The sequence below is a fragment of the Pongo abelii genome, chromosome 8 (genome assembly GCF_028885655.2).
Source record: "Pongo abelii isolate AG06213 chromosome 8, NHGRI_mPonAbe1-v2.0_pri, whole genome shotgun sequence".
Lineage (NCBI taxonomy): Eukaryota > Metazoa > Chordata > Mammalia > Primates > Hominidae > Pongo > Pongo abelii.
Window position 1 is genome coordinate 133051464 of NC_071993.2, and position 17805 is coordinate 133069268.

Here is a 17805-nt window from a genome sequence, read left to right on the forward strand (position 1 = left end):
GTGTAGTGGTTTACATAAATTTTATAGTTTTCTACGTTCAAACCTATAATTTGTGAGTGATACCTTTTTACTATGATTTCGGATGTACTTGAGCCATGTTTTATGCCATCTTCTGAGTAACCATAGGGACTGAGTGGCGAATGTGTGAAGCCCTTTATTATTCTATATTCCCATTTATTACTTGACAAATGGCACCAGAGGCATAAAATTGTTTTATTTGTCTGATTTGCATAAGAACTTTCTTACAAAAAGCTTTTATGGCACGTAACACATCCATAAATTCTCATAATCATCCTTTTGAGTTACTTCTTATAGTTTTACTGTTGTTCTTCTTCCTTTTTCATTATTTGGGAAACTTTTAAAATAAGAAATATTTGTCATGATGAAAAGATCCTACCAATTATTTGAAAGAACGATTGAAAGTTGAACATAAGGTCTCCTTTTTCTTTTTGCTTTTTTTAGAAAACAAAATCTTTAGAAAATTTTTTAGAAAACAAAATCTTTAGAAATCTTTAGAAAAGTTAAAATTAAAGCCTGACTTTGTGATGAAATTATGTAGTTGGTTAAATTTGGATGCTGGTTATCAGACTTAAAAAAAAAAAAAAAAAGTACCTTTTGAAAGATCTGAGACTTACTTATGACCAAGAAAAAATAGTTCTAAAACTTTTGTATAAAAAGTAGCATGTAAGTTGTGTCTATGAATGTGTATCTGTGGGTGTATCTGTTTTATAAAACTTGAGAGTCTATAAAAACAGTTCTCAAGAGTGTTTCTACTGATAACAGATAAATACAAATAGGGATATAAACATCATGGTTAAATAAATAGCAAAAAAGATCGGCTTCTGAATTTTTCAAAATGTTGATTTTCGTCACCTTAGGAAAGATGTGTTAATTGTTATACATCCAGCACGGTTAAGTCTTAGTGTCAAGTGAGCCAGGACTATAGTCATAGATATACTTACCTCTCCTTGCAACTTTAGCTGTATTATAAAACTTGGGGATGATAACATTTACAAATAGAGAGACTTATTCATGTATTAGTAGTAAATTCAGAGTACTTTTCCACTGTGATGTGTGCTTTCTGCCTTAAGTATATACAGTCTTTTCAGATTTATCTATGAGCTATCTTGCTAATTGTTTCCCCCACATTCTATAGCCTTTCCCTCATGTTGATGTGACTCTTCCTGTTCCAGATTTCATGCTGAACCTAATGCAGCATTGGACTGACTTCCTACCCATGCCCATAGTGTCTGCAAGTAAGCATCAGCCAAACTCTCTGCCTTCTTTGTTTCCACTACTGGTTGCTGTGGGCTTTCTATACCGTCTTTCCTTTCATGGACTGGGCTCCTGAAGGTCAGCAGCCTCCCTGACCTCGGTGCTATAATAAGTTGCCTTCTCTTCTTTTGCTTGCACGCAACATCTCTCTACTTTATTCAAACAATTACCTGGTTTGCATTGTCTCACTTTTTCTGACCAAGTTTTCTTGATCATTTAAAAATTTCCTTGGGGTTCAAGCCAGTTCACAAGCTAGATCTGATTTAAAATGAATAATTTAAGGAAATCTGGAGAATGAACTAACAGCAGATTTTTCGCCCCCGGTCTACATTTTTTTGAGACAGAGTCTTGCTCTGTTGCCCAGGCTGGAGTGCAGTGGTGTGATCTCGGCTCACTGCAAGCTCCGCCTCCTGGGTTCACACCATTCTCCTGCCTCAGCCTCCCGAGTAGCTGGGACTACAGGTGCCCGCCACCATGCCCGGCTAATTTTTTTGTATTTTTAGTAGAGACGGGGTTTCACCATGTTAGCCAGGATGGTCTCGGTCTCGTGACTTCGTGATGCGCCCACCTCGGCCTCCGAAAGTGCTGGGATTACAGGCGTGAGCCACTGCGCCCGGCCGCCCTGGTCTACATTTTATATCTCTACTATTAAGAGGCAGTATGGTACAAGGTTAAAAGTAAGGGACTTCTGAGCCAGATTATCTTCATTTTAATCCTGGTTCTACCAGTTATTTCTGTGTGACCTTGGGCAAGTTACGTAACTTCTCTGTGCCTCAGATTATTTATAAGGGAGATAATAAAAATCCTTACAGCATATAGAGTTGGTGAAGTTAAATGTGGTGAAAGTTAAATGAATAAATAAAGCATCCACACTAGTACATGACCCAAATTAAGTGTCATATAAGTGTTGCTGCATTGCAGTTCTCCTCAGTAACTAGGCCTGTAACCTGCCATCTCTCTCGGCTCTTACCAAGGCTCAGTGCCACCCCAGGCCTCTGCTCCATTGTCATAGTAATGTTTGCACTCTGCTGATGACCTGTAAATGTACATATTTTAGGATCCTAAAACCAATATCCTAAAATATGTATATTAGCAGATGATGACAAAAACACCAGAATTTTTATCAAAGAGAAAATAGAAAGTATATGGGTATAATATTGTAAGGATTAGGATACACCTGTCAAATTACTCTAGGTTGGCTAAGAAACAAAGCAAAACAAATTGGGTCCCATCCACTATTTTTTGGCATCCTAAAAATAACTAGCTCTTACCTGATGAGGTCATTCATTCATGACCTGACCATCCAGGTCCTATCTGGCAATAATAGCTTTTTGCAAAAAACAACTCTTGCCTAAGTGGAGATTTGCATCTCGATAAGTTTTGTATGAAAGTAAAGAAGATGCAGGAACATTATCAGTGGGGCATGTACACTAACCATTGGCATTTCTGTGTGAGCAACGTGTTGCGTAGTTGTGTGATTTGGCAGCAGCTGGTCCATTGCTGACACGTGTGTGTGTTCACTGAGGCTTCACTCACACCTAAGGCTTCCTTGGAGAGAGACCATGCTGCCATTACATTTGGATCACTACCTGCCCCCGACACACACACACACACACACACACACACACACACACACACACACACACACACACACACACACACACACACACACACACACGAACCAACTTTCCAAGCACCACACCCACCTTTTCCGGGCTCTGAACCAGATCTGGAGGGGGGTGATGGCTAGCAGTGAGGGTTTTGGATCCATCATGAGTAGCAGCTGGAAGTGGGCCTGTGACCAGCTCTGGTGGCAGTGGGCCACCTGTGGCTGGTGCCAAGCTCACTGATGGAGATCTCTCATTATATACCTACATCAGTGATCAGTAAAGAACAAGCCATAAGAAACTCTTGGGTCTCTGGGAATGTTATCTTTTTACTCCTCATATAACTTCATGGTGAACTGTTTTGAAATTTGACATTAATTTAGAATTTCTTGCCTGTTCTGATCTCTAGTAGGATTCTAGGCTGGATGTCTTTGGAATTGAAATATTTGTTGGTTTCTGGTTATTTTGGGGGTAATCCATAACAGTCTACCATTCCTGGTGTTTGGTTTCAGTGGGCTGTGAAAAAAATCATTTGTTCAACACTGATGTCATGATACAAGGACGTGAAGATGTGAGTCATTGTGACATCACCAGCCAGAATTGCTGGGATTCAGTGAGATGACTCACAGTAAGAGGTCAGTGTCTGGATCAGTAGTTCCTTCTTCCACATGTATCCCTCAGTATCTAGAACCCTAAAATTGGTTTCTCTAAGAAAACCAAGAGGCCCGTAAGGGTAATGTATATTGTTGATTTTTATGGTTATTTTTCAAAAAGTAATTTTTAAACATATCAAAATTATTTCAAATGGTAATGTATCCTATGTACCATTTGGTTTAAGATGTTAACATTTTGCCATATATGTCCTAAAGTCTTTTCATGAAAAAATAAAACCTTACAAATACACTGGTAAGACCCCCCTCCTGCCCCTCATGCCACCATCCCTTCCGTTATGTTATTGAGGTGGTGTATGTTCTTCCCATCAGCTTTTTAACTTTTATTACATATCTGTGCATTCATAAATAACATGTACTGTTTTTTGTGTATTATCATGTAGTGTATCCTTTTGCAACCCATGTTTTCCACCCATTCATTCTGAATTGATCTATGTTGATGCAGGTGTATACAAAACTCATACAGCTAATTTCTTTTAGTTGTTGTATAGGATTTTACTGTAGGAAACATGCCATCATTTATTTAGATACTTATCACAAAACACTTTGTGGTTATTTTTAACTCAGTTTCAGAGAACATATTCAAACCTAGGTTTATCCAATTCCATCATGCTTTCTATAAACATTTGGAAAATAAAGTTGGGAAAATGAGCTTGCAGGCTGCCTCCTAGCATATCTCTGGGGTCTTCGTGTAAGGGAAATTGTTGGCTGTGTGCCTCACTGGCCTGGGATGGGCAAGACCAGGGTAGTCCTGTCTTCCTCAGTGGATCTGCACTGCAGGAGGACCCCTGGGTCTTCAGAGGGTGGCCGGTCAGCTACTTGGGACATTGGCTCAAGGGAAATACAAGATCCTTTTTTTTTTTTTTTTTTTTTAAAGGAGCAATGCGGTAAATCTGTGATACATTTGAGGCTCAAGAAGGATGAGTTTACAGGGAGAAGTTTCAAAGGAAGTGTAAGACATGGACCCAGCCCATAAGAAACTTAAAGTGTAGCAGGGGAGCCAAAACTAACATAGAACAATTGCATGCTAAACAGCTTGGTATACACTCTACTATACCCCTTGTTACTTTTGACAAAAATGGGATATTCTGTGTTTTTCTTTTTTTTTTTTTTTTTTTAATTATTATTATACTTTAGGCTCTATGGTACATGTGCACAACGTGCAGGTAAGTTACATATGTATACATGTGCCATGCTGGTGCGCTGCACCCACCAACTCGTCATCTAGCATTAGGTATATCTCCCAATGCTATCCCTCCCCCCTCCCCCCACCCCACAACAGTCCCCAAAGTGTGATGTTCCCCTTCCTGTGTCCATGTGTTCTCATTGTTCAATTCCCACCTATGAGTGAGAATATGCGGTGTTTGGTTTTTTGTTCTTGCGATAGTTTACTGAGAATGATGATTTCCAATTTCATCCATGTCCCTACAAAGGACGTGAACTCATCATTTTTTATGGCTGCATAGTATTCCATGGTGTATATGTGCCACATTTTCTTAATCCAGTCTATCATTGTTGGACATTTGGGTTGGTTCCAAGTCTTTGCTATTGTGAATAATGCCGCAATAAACATACGTGTGCATGTGTCTTTATGGCAGCATGATTTATAGTCCTTTGGGTATATACCCAGTAATGAGATGGCTGGGTCAAATGGAATTTCTAGTTCTAGATCCCTGAGGAATCGCCACACTGACTTCCACAAGGGTTGAACTAGTTTACAGTCCCACCAACAGTGTAAAAGTGTTCCTATTTCTCCACATCCTCTCCAGCACCTGTTGTTTCCTGACTTTTTAATGATTGCCATTCTAACTGGTGTGAGATGGTATCTCATTGTGGTTTTGATTTGCATTTCTCTGATGGCCAGTGATGGTGAGCATTTTTTCATGTGTTTTTTGGCTGCATAAATGTCTTCTTTTGAGAAGTGTCTGTTCATGTCCTTCGCCCACTTTTTGATGGGGTTGTTTGTTTTTTTCTTGTAAATTTGTTGGAGTTCATTGTAGATTCTGGATATTAGCCCTTTGTCAGATGAGTAGGTTGCGAAAATTTTCTCCCATTTTGTAGGTTGCCTGTTCACTCTGATGGTAGTTTCCTTTGCTGTGCAGAAGCTCTTTAGTTTAATTAGATCCCATTTGTCAATTTTGGCTTTTGTTGCCATTGCTTTTGGAGTTTTAGACATGAAGTCCTTGCCCATGCCTATGTCCTGAATGGTATTGCCTAGGTTTTCTTCTAGGGTTTTTATGGTTTTAGGTCTAACATTTAAGTCTTTAATCCATCTTGAATTGATTTTTGTATAAGGTGTAAGGAAGGGATCCAGTTTCAGCTTTCTACATATGGCTAGCCAGTTTTCCCAGCACCATTTATTAAATAGGGAATCCTTTCCCCATTTCTTGTTTTTGTCAGGTTTGTCAAAGATCAGATAGTTGTAGATATGTGGCATTATTTCTGAGGGCTCTGTTCTGTTCCATTGATCTATATCTCTGTTTTGGTACCAGTACCATGCTGTTTTGGTTACTGTAGCCTTGTAGTATAGTTTGAAGTCAGGTACTGTGATGCCTCCAGCTTTGTTCTTTTGGCTTAGGATTGACTTGGCGATGCGGGCTCTTTTTTGGTTCCATATGAACTTTAAAGTAGTTTTTTCCAATTCTGTGAAGAAAGTCATTGGTAACTTGATGGGGATGGCATTGAATCTGTAAATTACCTTGGGAAGGATGGCCATTTTCATGATATTGATTCTTCCTACCCATGAGCATGGAATGTTCTTCCATTTGTTTGTATCCTCTTTTATTTCCTTGAGCAGTGGTTTGTAGTTCTCCTTGAAGAGGTCCTTCACATCCCTTGTAAGTTGGATTCCTAGGTATTTTATTCTCTTTGAAGCAATTGTGAATGGGAGTTCACTCATGATTTGGCTCTCTGTTTGTCTGTTATTGATGTATAAGAATGCTTGTGATTTTTGTACATTGATTTTGTATCCTGAGACTTTGCTGAAGTTGCTTATCAGCTTAAGGAGATTTTGGGCTGAGACAATGGGGTTTTCTAGATATACTATCATGTCATCTGCAAACAGGGACAATTTGACTTCCTCTTTTCCTAATTGAATACCCTTGATTTCCTTCTCTTGCCTAATTGCCCTGGCCAGAACTTCCAACACTATGTTGAATAGAAGTGGTGAGAGAGGGCATCCCTGTCTTGTGCCGGTTTTCAAAGGGAATGCTTCCAGTTTTTGCCCATTCAGTATGATATTGGCTGTGGGTTTGTCATAAATAGCTCTTATTATTTTGAGATACGTCCCATCAATACCTAATTTATTGAGAGTTTTTAGCATGAAGGGTTGTTGAATTTTGTCAAAGGCCTTTTCTGCATCTATTGAGATAATCATGTGGTTTTTGACTTTGGTTCTGTTTATATGCTGGATTACATTTATTGATTTGCGTATATTGAACCAGCCTTGCATCCCAGGGATGAAGCCCACTTGATCATGGTGGATAAGCTTTTTGATGTGCTGCTGGATTCTGTTTGCCAGTATTTTATTGAGGATTTTTGCATCAGTGTTCATCAAGGATATTGGTCTAAAATTCTCTTTTTTTGTTGTGTCTCTGCCAGGCTTTGGTATCAGGATGATGCTGGCCTCATAAAATGAGTTAGGGAGGATTCCCTCTTTTTCTATTGATTGGAATAGTTTCAGAAGGAATGGTACCAGCTCCTCCTTGTACCTCTGGTAGAATTCGGCTGTGAACCCATCTGGTCCTGGACTTTTTTTGGTGGTAAGCTATTGATTATTGCCACAATTTCAGCTCCTGTTATTGGTCTATTCAGAGATTCAACTTCTTCCTGGTTTAGTCTTGGGAGGGTGTATGTGTTGAGGAATTTATCCATTTCTTCTAGATTTTCTAGTTTATTTGCATAGAGGTGTTTGTAATATTCTCTGATGGTAGTTTGTATTTCTGTGGGATCAGTGGTGATATCCCCTTTATCATTTTTTATTGCATCTATTTGATTCTTCTCTCTTTTTTTCTTTATTAATCTTGCTAGTGGTCTATCAATTTTGTTGATCCTCTCAAAAAACCAGCTCCTGAATTCATTTATTTTTTGAAGGGTTTTTTGTGTCTCTATTTCCTTCAGTTCTGCTCTGATTTTAGTTATTTCTTGCCTTCTGCTAGCTTTTGAATGTGTTTGCTCTTGCTTTTCTAGTTCTTTTAATTGTGATGTTAGGGTGTCAATTTTGGATCTTTCCTGCTTTCTCTTGTGGGCATTTAGTGCTATAAATTTCCCTCTACACACTGCTTTGAATGCATCCCAGAGATTCTGGTATGTTGTGTCTTGGTTCTCGTTGGTTTCAAAGAACATCTTTATTTCTGCCTTCATTTCGTTATGTACCCAGTAGTCATTCAGGAGCAGGTTGTTCAGTTTTCATGTAGTTGAGCAGTTTTGAGTGAGATTCTTAATCCCGAGTTCTAGCTTGATTGCACTGTGATCTGAGAGATAGTTTGTTATAATTTCTGTTCTTTTACATTTATTGAGGAGAGCTTTACTTCCAAGTATATGGTCAATTTTGGAATAGGTGTGGTGTGGTGCTGAAAAAAAATGTATATTCTGTTGATTTGGGGTGGAGAGTTCTGTAGATGTCTATTAGGTCTGCTTGGTGCAGAGCTGAGTTCAATTCCTGGGTATCCTTGTTGATTTTCTGTCTTGTTGATCTGTCTAATGTTGACAGTGGGGTGTTAAAGTCTCCCATTGTTAATGTTTGGGAGTCTAAGTCTCTTTGTAGGGCACTCAGGACTTGCTTTATGAATCTGGGTGCTCCTGTATTGGGTGCATATATATTTAGGATAGTTAGCTCTTCTTGTTGAATTAATCCCTTTACCATTATGTAATGGCCTTCTTTGTCTCTTTTGATCTTTGTTGGTTTAAAGTCTGTTTTATCAGAGACTAGGATTGCAACCCCTGCCTTTTTTTGTTTTCCATTTGCTTGGTAGATCTTCCTCCATCCTTTTATTTTGAGCCTATGTGTGTCTCTGCACGTGAGATGGGTTTCCTGAATACAGCACACTGATGGGTCTTGAGTCTTTATCCAATTTGCCAGTCTGTGTCTTTTAATTGGAGCATTTAGTCCATTTACATTTAAAGTTAATATTGTTATGTGTGAATCTGATCCTGTCATTATGATGTTAGCTGGTTATTTTGCTCGTTAGTTGATGCAGTCCCTTCCTAGTCTTGATGGTCTTTACAATTCGGTATGATTTTGCAGTGGCTGGTACCAGTTGTGCCTTTCCATGTTTAGCGCTTCCTTCAGGAGCTCTTTTAGGGCAGGCCTGGTGGTGACAAAATCTCTTAGCATTTGCTTGTCTGTAAAGTATTTTATTTCTCCTTCACTTATGAAGCTTAGTTTGGCAGGATATGAAATTCTGGGTTGAAAATTCTTTTCTTTAAGAATGTTGAATATTGGCCCCCACTCTCTTCTGGCTTGTAGGGTTTCTGCCGAGAGATCCGCTGTTAGTCTGATGGGCTTCCCTTTGATGGTAACCCGACCTTTCTCTCTGGCTGCCCTTAACATTTTTTCCTTCATTTCAACTTTGGTGAATCTGACAATTAGGTGTCTTGGAGTTACTCTTCTCGAGGAGTATCTCTGTGGCGTTCTCTGTATTTCCTGAATCTGAATGTTGGCCTGTCTTGCTAGATTGGGGAAGTTCTCCTGGATAATATCCTGCAGAGTGTTTTCCAACTTGTTTCCATTCTCCCCGTCACTTTCAGGTACACCAATCAGACGTAGATTTGGTCTTTTCACATAGTCCCACATTTCTTGGAGGCTTTGCTCATTTCTTTTTATTCTTTTTTCTCTAAACTTCCCTTCTCGCTTCATTTCATTCATTTCATCTTCCAGGGCTGATACCCTTTCTTCCATTTGATCGCATCGGCTCCTGAGGCTTCTGCATTCTTCACGTAGTTCTCGAGCCTTGGTTTTCAGCTCCATCAGCTCCTTTAAGCACTTCTCTGTATTAGTTATTCTAGTTATACATTATTCTAAATTTTTTTCAAAGTTTTCAACTTCTTTGCCTTTGGTTTGAATATCCTCCCGTAGCTCGGAGTAATTTGATCGTCTGAAGCCTTCTTCTCTCAGCTCGTCAAAGTCATTCTCCGTCCAGCTTTGTTCCGTTGCTGGTGAGGAACTGCGTTCCTTTGGAGGAGGAGAGGTGCTCTGCATTTTAGAGTTTCCAGTTTTTCTGCTCTGTTTTTTCCCCATCTTTGTGGTTTTATCTACTTTCGGTCTTTGATGATGGTGATGTACAGATGGGTTTTTGGTGTGGATGTCCTTTCTGCTAGTTTTCCTTCTAACAGACAGGACCCTCAGCTGCAGGTCTGTTGGAGTACCTGGCCGGCCATGTGAGGTGTCAGTCTGCCCCTGCTGAGGGGTGCCTCCCAGTTAGGCTGCTCGGGGGTCAGGGGTCAGGGACCCACTTGAGGAGGCAGTCAGCCCGTTCTCAGATCTCCAGCTGCGTGCTGGGAGAACCACTGCTCTCCTCACAGCTGTCAGACAGGGACATTTAAGTCTGCAGAGGTTACTGCTGTCTTTTTGTTTGTCTGTGCCCTGCCCCCTGAGGTGGAGCCTACAGAGGCAGGCAGGCCTCCTTGAGCTGTGGTGGGCTCCACCCAGTTCAAGCTTCCAGGCTGCTTTGTTTACCTAAGCGAGCCTGGGCAATGGCGGGCGCCCCTCCCCCAGCCTCGCTGCCGACTTGCTGTTTGATCTCAGACTGCTGTGCTAGCAATCAGCCAGACTCCGTGGGCGTAGGACCCTCTGAGCCAGGTGCGGGCTATACTCTCCTGGGGCACCGTTTCCTAAGCCCGTCGGAAAAACACAGTATTCGGGTGGGAGTGGCCGGACTTTCCAGGTGCTGTCTGTCACCCCTGGAAAGGGAACTCCCTGACCCCTTGCGCTTCCCGAGTGAGGCAATGCCTTGCCCCTGCTTCGGCTGGCGCACGGTGCACTCACCCACTGACCTGCGCCCACTGTCTGGCACTCCCTAGTGAGATGAACACGGTACCTCAGATGGAAATGCAGAAATCACCCGTCTTCTGCGTCGCTGGCACTGGGAGCTGTAGACCGGAGCTGTTCCTATTCGGCCATCTTGGCTCCTCCCCCTATTCTGTGTTTTTCTTTGCACCTTGATTTCTCACCCAACAATACTTAGTGGAGGTCCTTTCAAAGCACCTAGTGTAGAACAAATTCATTTTTCAAAGGGTGTATAATGTTCCATTTTATGGAGATAGAATAACTTATTTGTCCATTCTCTTATAAATGGGTCATCTTTTTTTTGTTTTGCTGTAAACTGCTGAAAACTATAGTAATGTCCTATGTGTCTCTGTGTGTATCTATTTTTATTTTTTTAATTTTTATTTTAGGTTTGAGGGTACGTCTGAAGGTTTGTCACACAGATAAACATGAGTCACAGGAGTTCGTTGTACATAGTATTACATCACCCAGGTATTAAGCTCAATACCCAATAGTTACCTTTTCTGCTCCTCTACCCTCCCCCTTCAAGTAGACCCCAGTGTCTGTTGTTTCCTTCTTTGTGTTCATAAGTTCTTCTCATTTAGCGACCTCTTATAAATTTGATTTTGTGTTCCTGCATTAGATTGCTAAAGATGATAGCCTCCAGTTCCACCCATGTTCCTGCACATGACATGATCTTTCTTTTTTATGGCTGCATAATATTTCATGGTGTATATATACCACATTTTCTTTATCCAGTCTGTCATTGATGGGCATTTAGATTGATTCCATGTCTTTGCTATTATGAACAGTCCTGCAATGAACATTCACATGCATGTGTGTTTATGGTAGAATGGTTTATATTCCTCTGGGTATATACCCAGTAATGGGATTGCTGAGTCAAATGGTAGTTCTGGTTTTAGCTCTTTGTGGAATTGCCGTACTGTTTTCCACAATCGTTGAACAAATTTATCCCACCAACAGTGTATAAAGGTTCCCTTTGTGACCTCGCCAGCATCTGTTATTTTTTGGCTTTTTAATAATAGTCATTCTGACTGGTGTGAGATGGCATCTCTGCGGTTTTGATTTGCATTTCTTTAATGATCAGTGATATTGATCTTTTTTTCATATGCTTGTTGGCCACACGTATGTCTTCTTTTGAGAAATGTCTATTTATGTCTTTTGTTCAATTTTTAATGGGGTGGTTTATTTTTCTCTTGTAAATGTGTTTAAGTTCTTTATAGATGCTGGATATTAGACCTTTGTCAGATACATAGTTTGCAAATATTTTCTCCCATTCTGTGCCTTTTAAGTGGGGCATTTATCCTGTTTGCATTCAAGGTTAGTATTGATATGTGTGGATTTGATCCTGCCATTGTGCTGTTTGATCGTATCATTGATCCTGTCATTAGCTGGTGCTGTCACTGATCCTGTCATTAGCTAGTTATTATGTTGGCTTGTTTGTGTGGTTGCTTTACAGTGACACTAGTCTGTGTGTTTAAGTGTATTTTTGTATCAGCTGGTAAGTGGTGTTTCCTTTCTATATTTACTGTTCCTTCCAAGATCTCTTATAAGGCAGGTCTGGTAATGAAGTTCCTCAACATTTGCTTACCTGAAAAGGATCTTGTTTCTCCTTCACTTAGGAAGCTTAGTTTGGCAGGATATGAAATTATTGGTTGAAGATTTTTTTTTTTTTTAAAGAATGTTGAATATAAGCCTCTAATCTCTTCTGGCTTGTAGGGTTTCAGCTGAGAGGTCTGCTGTTAGCCTAAAGGGATCCCTTTGTAGGTGACCTGCCCTTTCTCTCTAGCTGCCTTTAACATTCTTTCATTTCAACCTTGGAAAACCTGACAATTATGTGTCTTGGAGATGATCTTCTTGTGTAGAATCTTGCAGGAGTTCCCTGTATTTCCTGAATTTGACCATAGGTCCCTCTAGTAAGGTTAGGGAAGTTTTCATGGATGATATCTAGGAATATATTTTCCAAGTTGTTTGCTTTCTCTCCCTCCCTTTCAGGGATGCCAGTGATTTGTAGATTTGGCCTCTTTACATAATCCCATTCTTCTCGGAGGGTTTATTCATTCCTTTTTATTTATTTTTTCATTTTTGTCTGACTGTCCTATGTCAGAGAACCAGTCTTCAAGTTCTGAGATTCTTTCCTCAGTTAGGTTTTATTCAGCTGTTAATACTTGTGATTGCATTGTAAATTTTTTTTTTTTTTTTTGAGACAGAATCTCGCTCTGTCACCCAGGCTGGAGTGCAGTGGCACAATCTCTGCTCACTGCAATCTCTGCCTCCCAGGTTCAAGCGATTCTCCTACCTCAGTCTCCCGAGTAGCTGGGACTACAGGTGCCTGCCACTACGCCTGGCTAATTTTTGTATTTTTAGTAGAGATTGGGTTTCACCATGTTGGCCAGGCTGTCTTCAAACTCCTGACCTCAGGCAATCCACCTGCCTCAGTCTCCCAAAATGCTGGGATTACGGGAGTGAGCTACTGTGCCTGGTCGTAAAATTATTGTATTGTATTATTTAGCTCTGTCAGACCCGTTAGGTCCGTTTTTATGCTGGCTGTTCTATCCTTCAGCTTATGTATCATTTTATTGTGATTTTTCTTTTCCTTAGATTGGGTTTCACTATCCTCCTGAATATCAGTGATCTTTGTTCCTATCCATATTCTGAATTCTACTTCCTATATCCCAGCCAGTTCTGCTTGGTTACAAACTCTTATTGCAGAACTGATGTGGCCATTTGGAGGACATAGGATACTCTGGCCATCTGAGTGTTATCAGAGTTCTTGCTGGTTCTTTCTCATCTGAGTGTGGGTGTTTCTTTAATGTAGATTGAGTACGGTCAACAGACTTCTTTTCTGGATGTTTTCACTGGGCTGATGCTTTGTGTGGGGTCTGTATTTGAAGCTTGTCTCTGGTTTCAGAGCAGGGTATGTTAATGAGGTATTTTTGGTGTTGAAGCTTTGGGGTGTGATCCAGTAGGTGGCACTTAGGTGTACTGGTCAGTTGCTAGACTCTTGTTTGGTTGTGTGGCTCCCCTGTTTCCTCACAGTTTCCGCCATGTTCCCTTTCAGTGCTCTGAAACTGTGCCTTCCTCTCCCACTTGAGTGAGTGCTGGCTCTCCTTGGCTCTCCTGGGATGCCCACTGCAGCTCTGGGGTGATCTCAGTATTTATGTTCCTTTCCCAGCTTAGAGGCAGCAGAGGAGGAGATCTTAGCAGGGGTTGTGGCCAAGGGTCATTTGCTTGACTCCTGGGGGTTCCACCTCAGAGAGATGTGGGTCAGCAATCACTCGGTGCAGTCAGCCCAAGATGGAGGGTTTGTGCTCTGTGCCCAAGCCAGGGGTTCCCTGTCTGGTGATGAGCCATGCTGGGGAGAAGGGGTGTGGGACCTGTGGGAGACAGACTGGCTGCCTCTCCTTGAGTCGACTGTAGCTTATTGGAGGTGTAGATAAGGTACTCTTAGAGTCTTTGCTCCTTTGTTAGTTTGAGGGTGGCAAGGGCAGTTCCACTGCTGAGGTAGTGGCAGAGAGGCTTTCAGTTACCCCTGGAGGCTCTGTTCAGGGAGTTGCTGAGTTGGTACTGGCTCCATAGCTCTGGCGGGGGTGGCTGGAGGCCCAGGCCTGGAGGACCTGTCCTGTGAGGAGATATGGGAACAGGCACCCATGTAACAGTCTGGCCACTTTTCCATAGGGCTGCTGTGGTATGCTTGGGGCCTGCTCCAGTCCCTAGTCACCTCAGATTTTCCAGAACCTGGAGGTGTCACCAGTGAAGGCTGAGAAACAGCAAAGATGGCAGCCTGTCCCTCCCTCTGGGAGCTTCGTCCCGGGGAGGTATGGACCTGGTGTCGGCCCAAAGGCACCTGTAGGAAGTGGCTGGAGACCCTGGTTGGGAGGTCCTGGCCAGTGAGGAGGAACGGGATTGGGACCCACTTAAAAAAGCAGTCTGGCCACGTTTCGGGAGAGCAGTTGTGCTGTGCTAGGGGTCCGCTTCAGCCCCCGATCGCCTCGGATATTATGAGGCTCAAAGGCCGGAACGGCTAAGGCACCTGAACAGCAAAGATGGTGGCCCACCTCTCCCTCTGAGAATGCCATCCCAGGGGAAATTCAATGTCCATCTGTCAGATGGACAGCTCGGGCAGAGGTGGCTGGAGGCCCCAGTTGGAAGGTGCTGCCCAGTGAGGGAACGGGAGATAGGTACCTGCTTAAAGCAGCTGTCTGGCCACATTTCGGTAGAGCAGCTGTGCTGTACTGGGGGATCCCTTCTGCCCTATGTTGGCTCAGACTCTCCAAAGCCTGAAAGCTAGAATGGCTAAGGTGCCCAAACAGCAAAGCTGGTGGCCTGCCCCTCTCCCTGGGGGCTCCTTCTTAGGGAGGTGCAATGCCGCTACTGGTAGCTGGCTGGAATTCCAAGCCAGTGGGTCTTATCTCGGGAGGTGCAGTGGAAGTGGGGGCTGTTGCTGCTTAGCTGCCTGGATTCATCCTCTTTCCTAAGGGTATGTACAGGAGTCTAACCTCTCACTTTGCCAGAGCTACGGCTGCTTTTGCTGGAAAGCCTGAGTAGCTAAGGCTCCAGGGTCTCCACGTGTGCCTGAGCCGCTGCTCTGCCAAGACTCCACACAGCTCTGTCAGACTGAAGACTGAAGGCACTGGTAGAGAGGGGTTTACATGGAGAGCTCCTGACCTGAGGTTTGCAAAGATCTGTGGGAGAAGCATGGTTTCTGGGTCACTCATTCGGTCATTGCTTCTCTGGGCAGGGGAGGATCCCCTGGCTCCGTGTTGACCCCCGGTGGGCCATTGTCCTGTCTTGCTTTTCTTTGTTCTCTGTGGGTCAAGTTGTTTCCTTGATTAGTCCCAGTGCAAGTACCTGGCTGTTTCAGTTGAAGGTGTTGTATTCACTTGCCCCTTCTGTTCCTGTCCGTGAGAGTCAGGTACACCAGCTGCTTCTAGTCAGCCATCTTGGCCACTCACTCTTGTGTGTATTTATGCTCTGATTTCTGCAGAAGTTTCCAGGGGTGGGATGGTGAGACAGGGATATGTGTATTTTTAATTTTAATAGATGCTTCCATATTGCCCTCTAAAAAGGCGAAAATTCATATTTCCCTACAACCAGCACATGAGAATATCCTCTCCCTATCTTGTGAATTCCAATAGTTATGAAATTTCTTTTTCAGTTTCTGAGTGGATATAAAGTTATACCCCATTGTTACCAATTTCTGTGAGCACTAGGGGATGATATGAGTGTCTTTCCAGATATTACCTTGGCAATTTGTTTTTGCTCTTTTGTGTGCTGCTCATCTCTTGCTAGGTTTGTTACTAACCTTGGGCCTTTATTCTTGGTTAGTTTCTGAGGGCTGTTTATACAGCATAGATGTCAACCCTTTGTCATCTATGTTCCAGATATTTGGATCAGATAGAGCATTTGTCTCTTGGCTTTGTTAGTCACCGAAGGATTACAGAAGCAAACTGAGTTCCAGCAGGTCAAGTACAACCTTATTAGTTTGATATATTAAGCAGCCCTTTGGAAGGGTCAGTGGGGGTGGTATGATATTGATGGGCATGGTACAATATATGCTTGTTGAAGATGGTGGTAGCTCACACATCAGCTGAATTTTGTATCTCTTTAGCTTTTCAGGGGTTCTTTAAGCAACAGGGAGGTATGCTCATATGTGTGCCTTATGCTCAGAAAAATAGCTCGATCACCAAGCAGCTGTAATCCACTTGACTGGTCTCTCTTCCTTATGGAAACTGGGTCCTGAAGTTCGGTATCATTCTTTTTTTAGAAATCACGCCACCCTCAAAGCCTCATCCACCTGTCGTGGGCAAAGTGACTCATCACAGCATTGAGTTATACTGGGATCTGGAAAAGAAAGCCAAACGCCAAGGACCTCAAGAGCAGTGGTTCAGGTTCTCGATTGAAGAAGAAGACCCCAAAATGCACACTTATGGTATCATTTATACGTAGGTGCAGTGTTGAATTGCTTGCCACTTTGCCTTGACTTCCTGATTAGCTGGAATGATTTCTGTTGTCTCTAAAAAGCCACTGTGTGTTTCAAATTAAAGAATGAGTCAGCATCATTTGTATTCATGCTGTTTTATGAATTACAATTTTTGGAAAATATGCATTAGCAGTAACTTTGAAATTAAACCTCTGTACCTTTGAGAGCTTCTTTGACTTCTGAAATATTTTAATGATATGTATTTAAAATCCAGAATGTAGAGACAGACTCAATAGCTTGATGCAATTAGGTGAGCTTCTCATCAGGATATTGTGTTCACTGATGTGGAATGGGCCCGCATGGTCTACCCTGGCCAGCTTCTCTGATCTCATGTCATACCATTGTCCCCTTGTCAACTCTCTTATACCATGCTGGCTGCCTCTCAGCCTTGACAGGCCAAGCTGGTTCCCATCGCAGGATCTTGCTTGTTGCTGTTGTCTTGAATACATTTCCTTCTGTTTCTATACAGCTGGTTCCTTCACACCGTGCCAATCTCAGATGAAACATCCCCTGCCCCAAGAAGGCCATCTGAAGTAGCCATCCTTCCACGCGGGCCTCCTGTAGCTCAGAGCCTCGTTTTGTATCCCACATAGCATTTAGCTCTGTTGGGCTTATTTTACTTGTTTGCTTAGTTTACCTGTTGTTTACTTGTTTACTTCTTTTACTTGTTCCTTTCCTGCCTCCCCACCCAGTATTAAACTCAGTGAGAGACAAATAAGACTCCTGCCTGCTTAATGCTCTAGCCAGTTCCTTGACAGTGCTGGCTGCTATATAGCAGGCCTTCCAAATGCTTCTTGCATGAACAGATACCACCAGGGAGTAATCAAGAAGTCATTTTTGGCCAGGCATGGTGGCTCATGCCTATAGTCTCAGCACTGTGGGAGGCTGAAGTGGGCGAATCCCTTGAACCTGGATGTTCAAGACCAGCCTAGGCAACATAACGAAATCCCATCTCTACAAAAAATCCAAAAGTTAGCCGGGTGTGGTGGCTTATGCCTGTAGTCCCAACTACTTGGGAGGCTGAGGTGGGAGAATCACTTGAGCCTGGGAGGTCGAGGCTGCAGTGAGCCACGATTGTGCCACTGCACTGCAGCCTGGGTGACAGAGTGAGACCCTGTCTCAAAAAAAAAAAAGTTATGTTTTTCTTCTTAGTCTTCCTATATCTCTGACTTATTTCTTCCCCTTGATAGATTTACCACTTGAAAAATGCAAAATGACTATTTTGTGATTCAGGAATACCAAAAATGAGATACAAATATGGTT

At 42.4% G+C, this 17805-nt stretch overlaps 1 protein-coding gene across 15 annotated transcripts in view; it reads left to right on the plus strand.

Moving 5' to 3' along the window:
- FANK1 (fibronectin type III and ankyrin repeat domains 1) overlaps nt 1–17805 on the plus strand; it is a 128385-nt gene that overhangs the window by 82744 nt on the left and 27836 nt on the right. For 7 of the 15 annotated variants that reach the window (XM_054523040.2, XM_063727813.1, XM_024253356.3 and 4 more), the window contains one exon: nt 16327–16504. In XM_054523040.2, the coding sequence (XP_054379015.2) occupies nt 16327–16504 (178 nt within the window). Of the gene's footprint in view, nt 1–1193; nt 1257–3394; nt 3518–4430; nt 4506–10948; nt 11031–16326; nt 16505–17805 lie in introns of those variants that run through there. The other 8 variants (XM_054523034.2, XM_054523042.2, XM_054523035.2 and 5 more) reach the window with 3 other exon arrangements.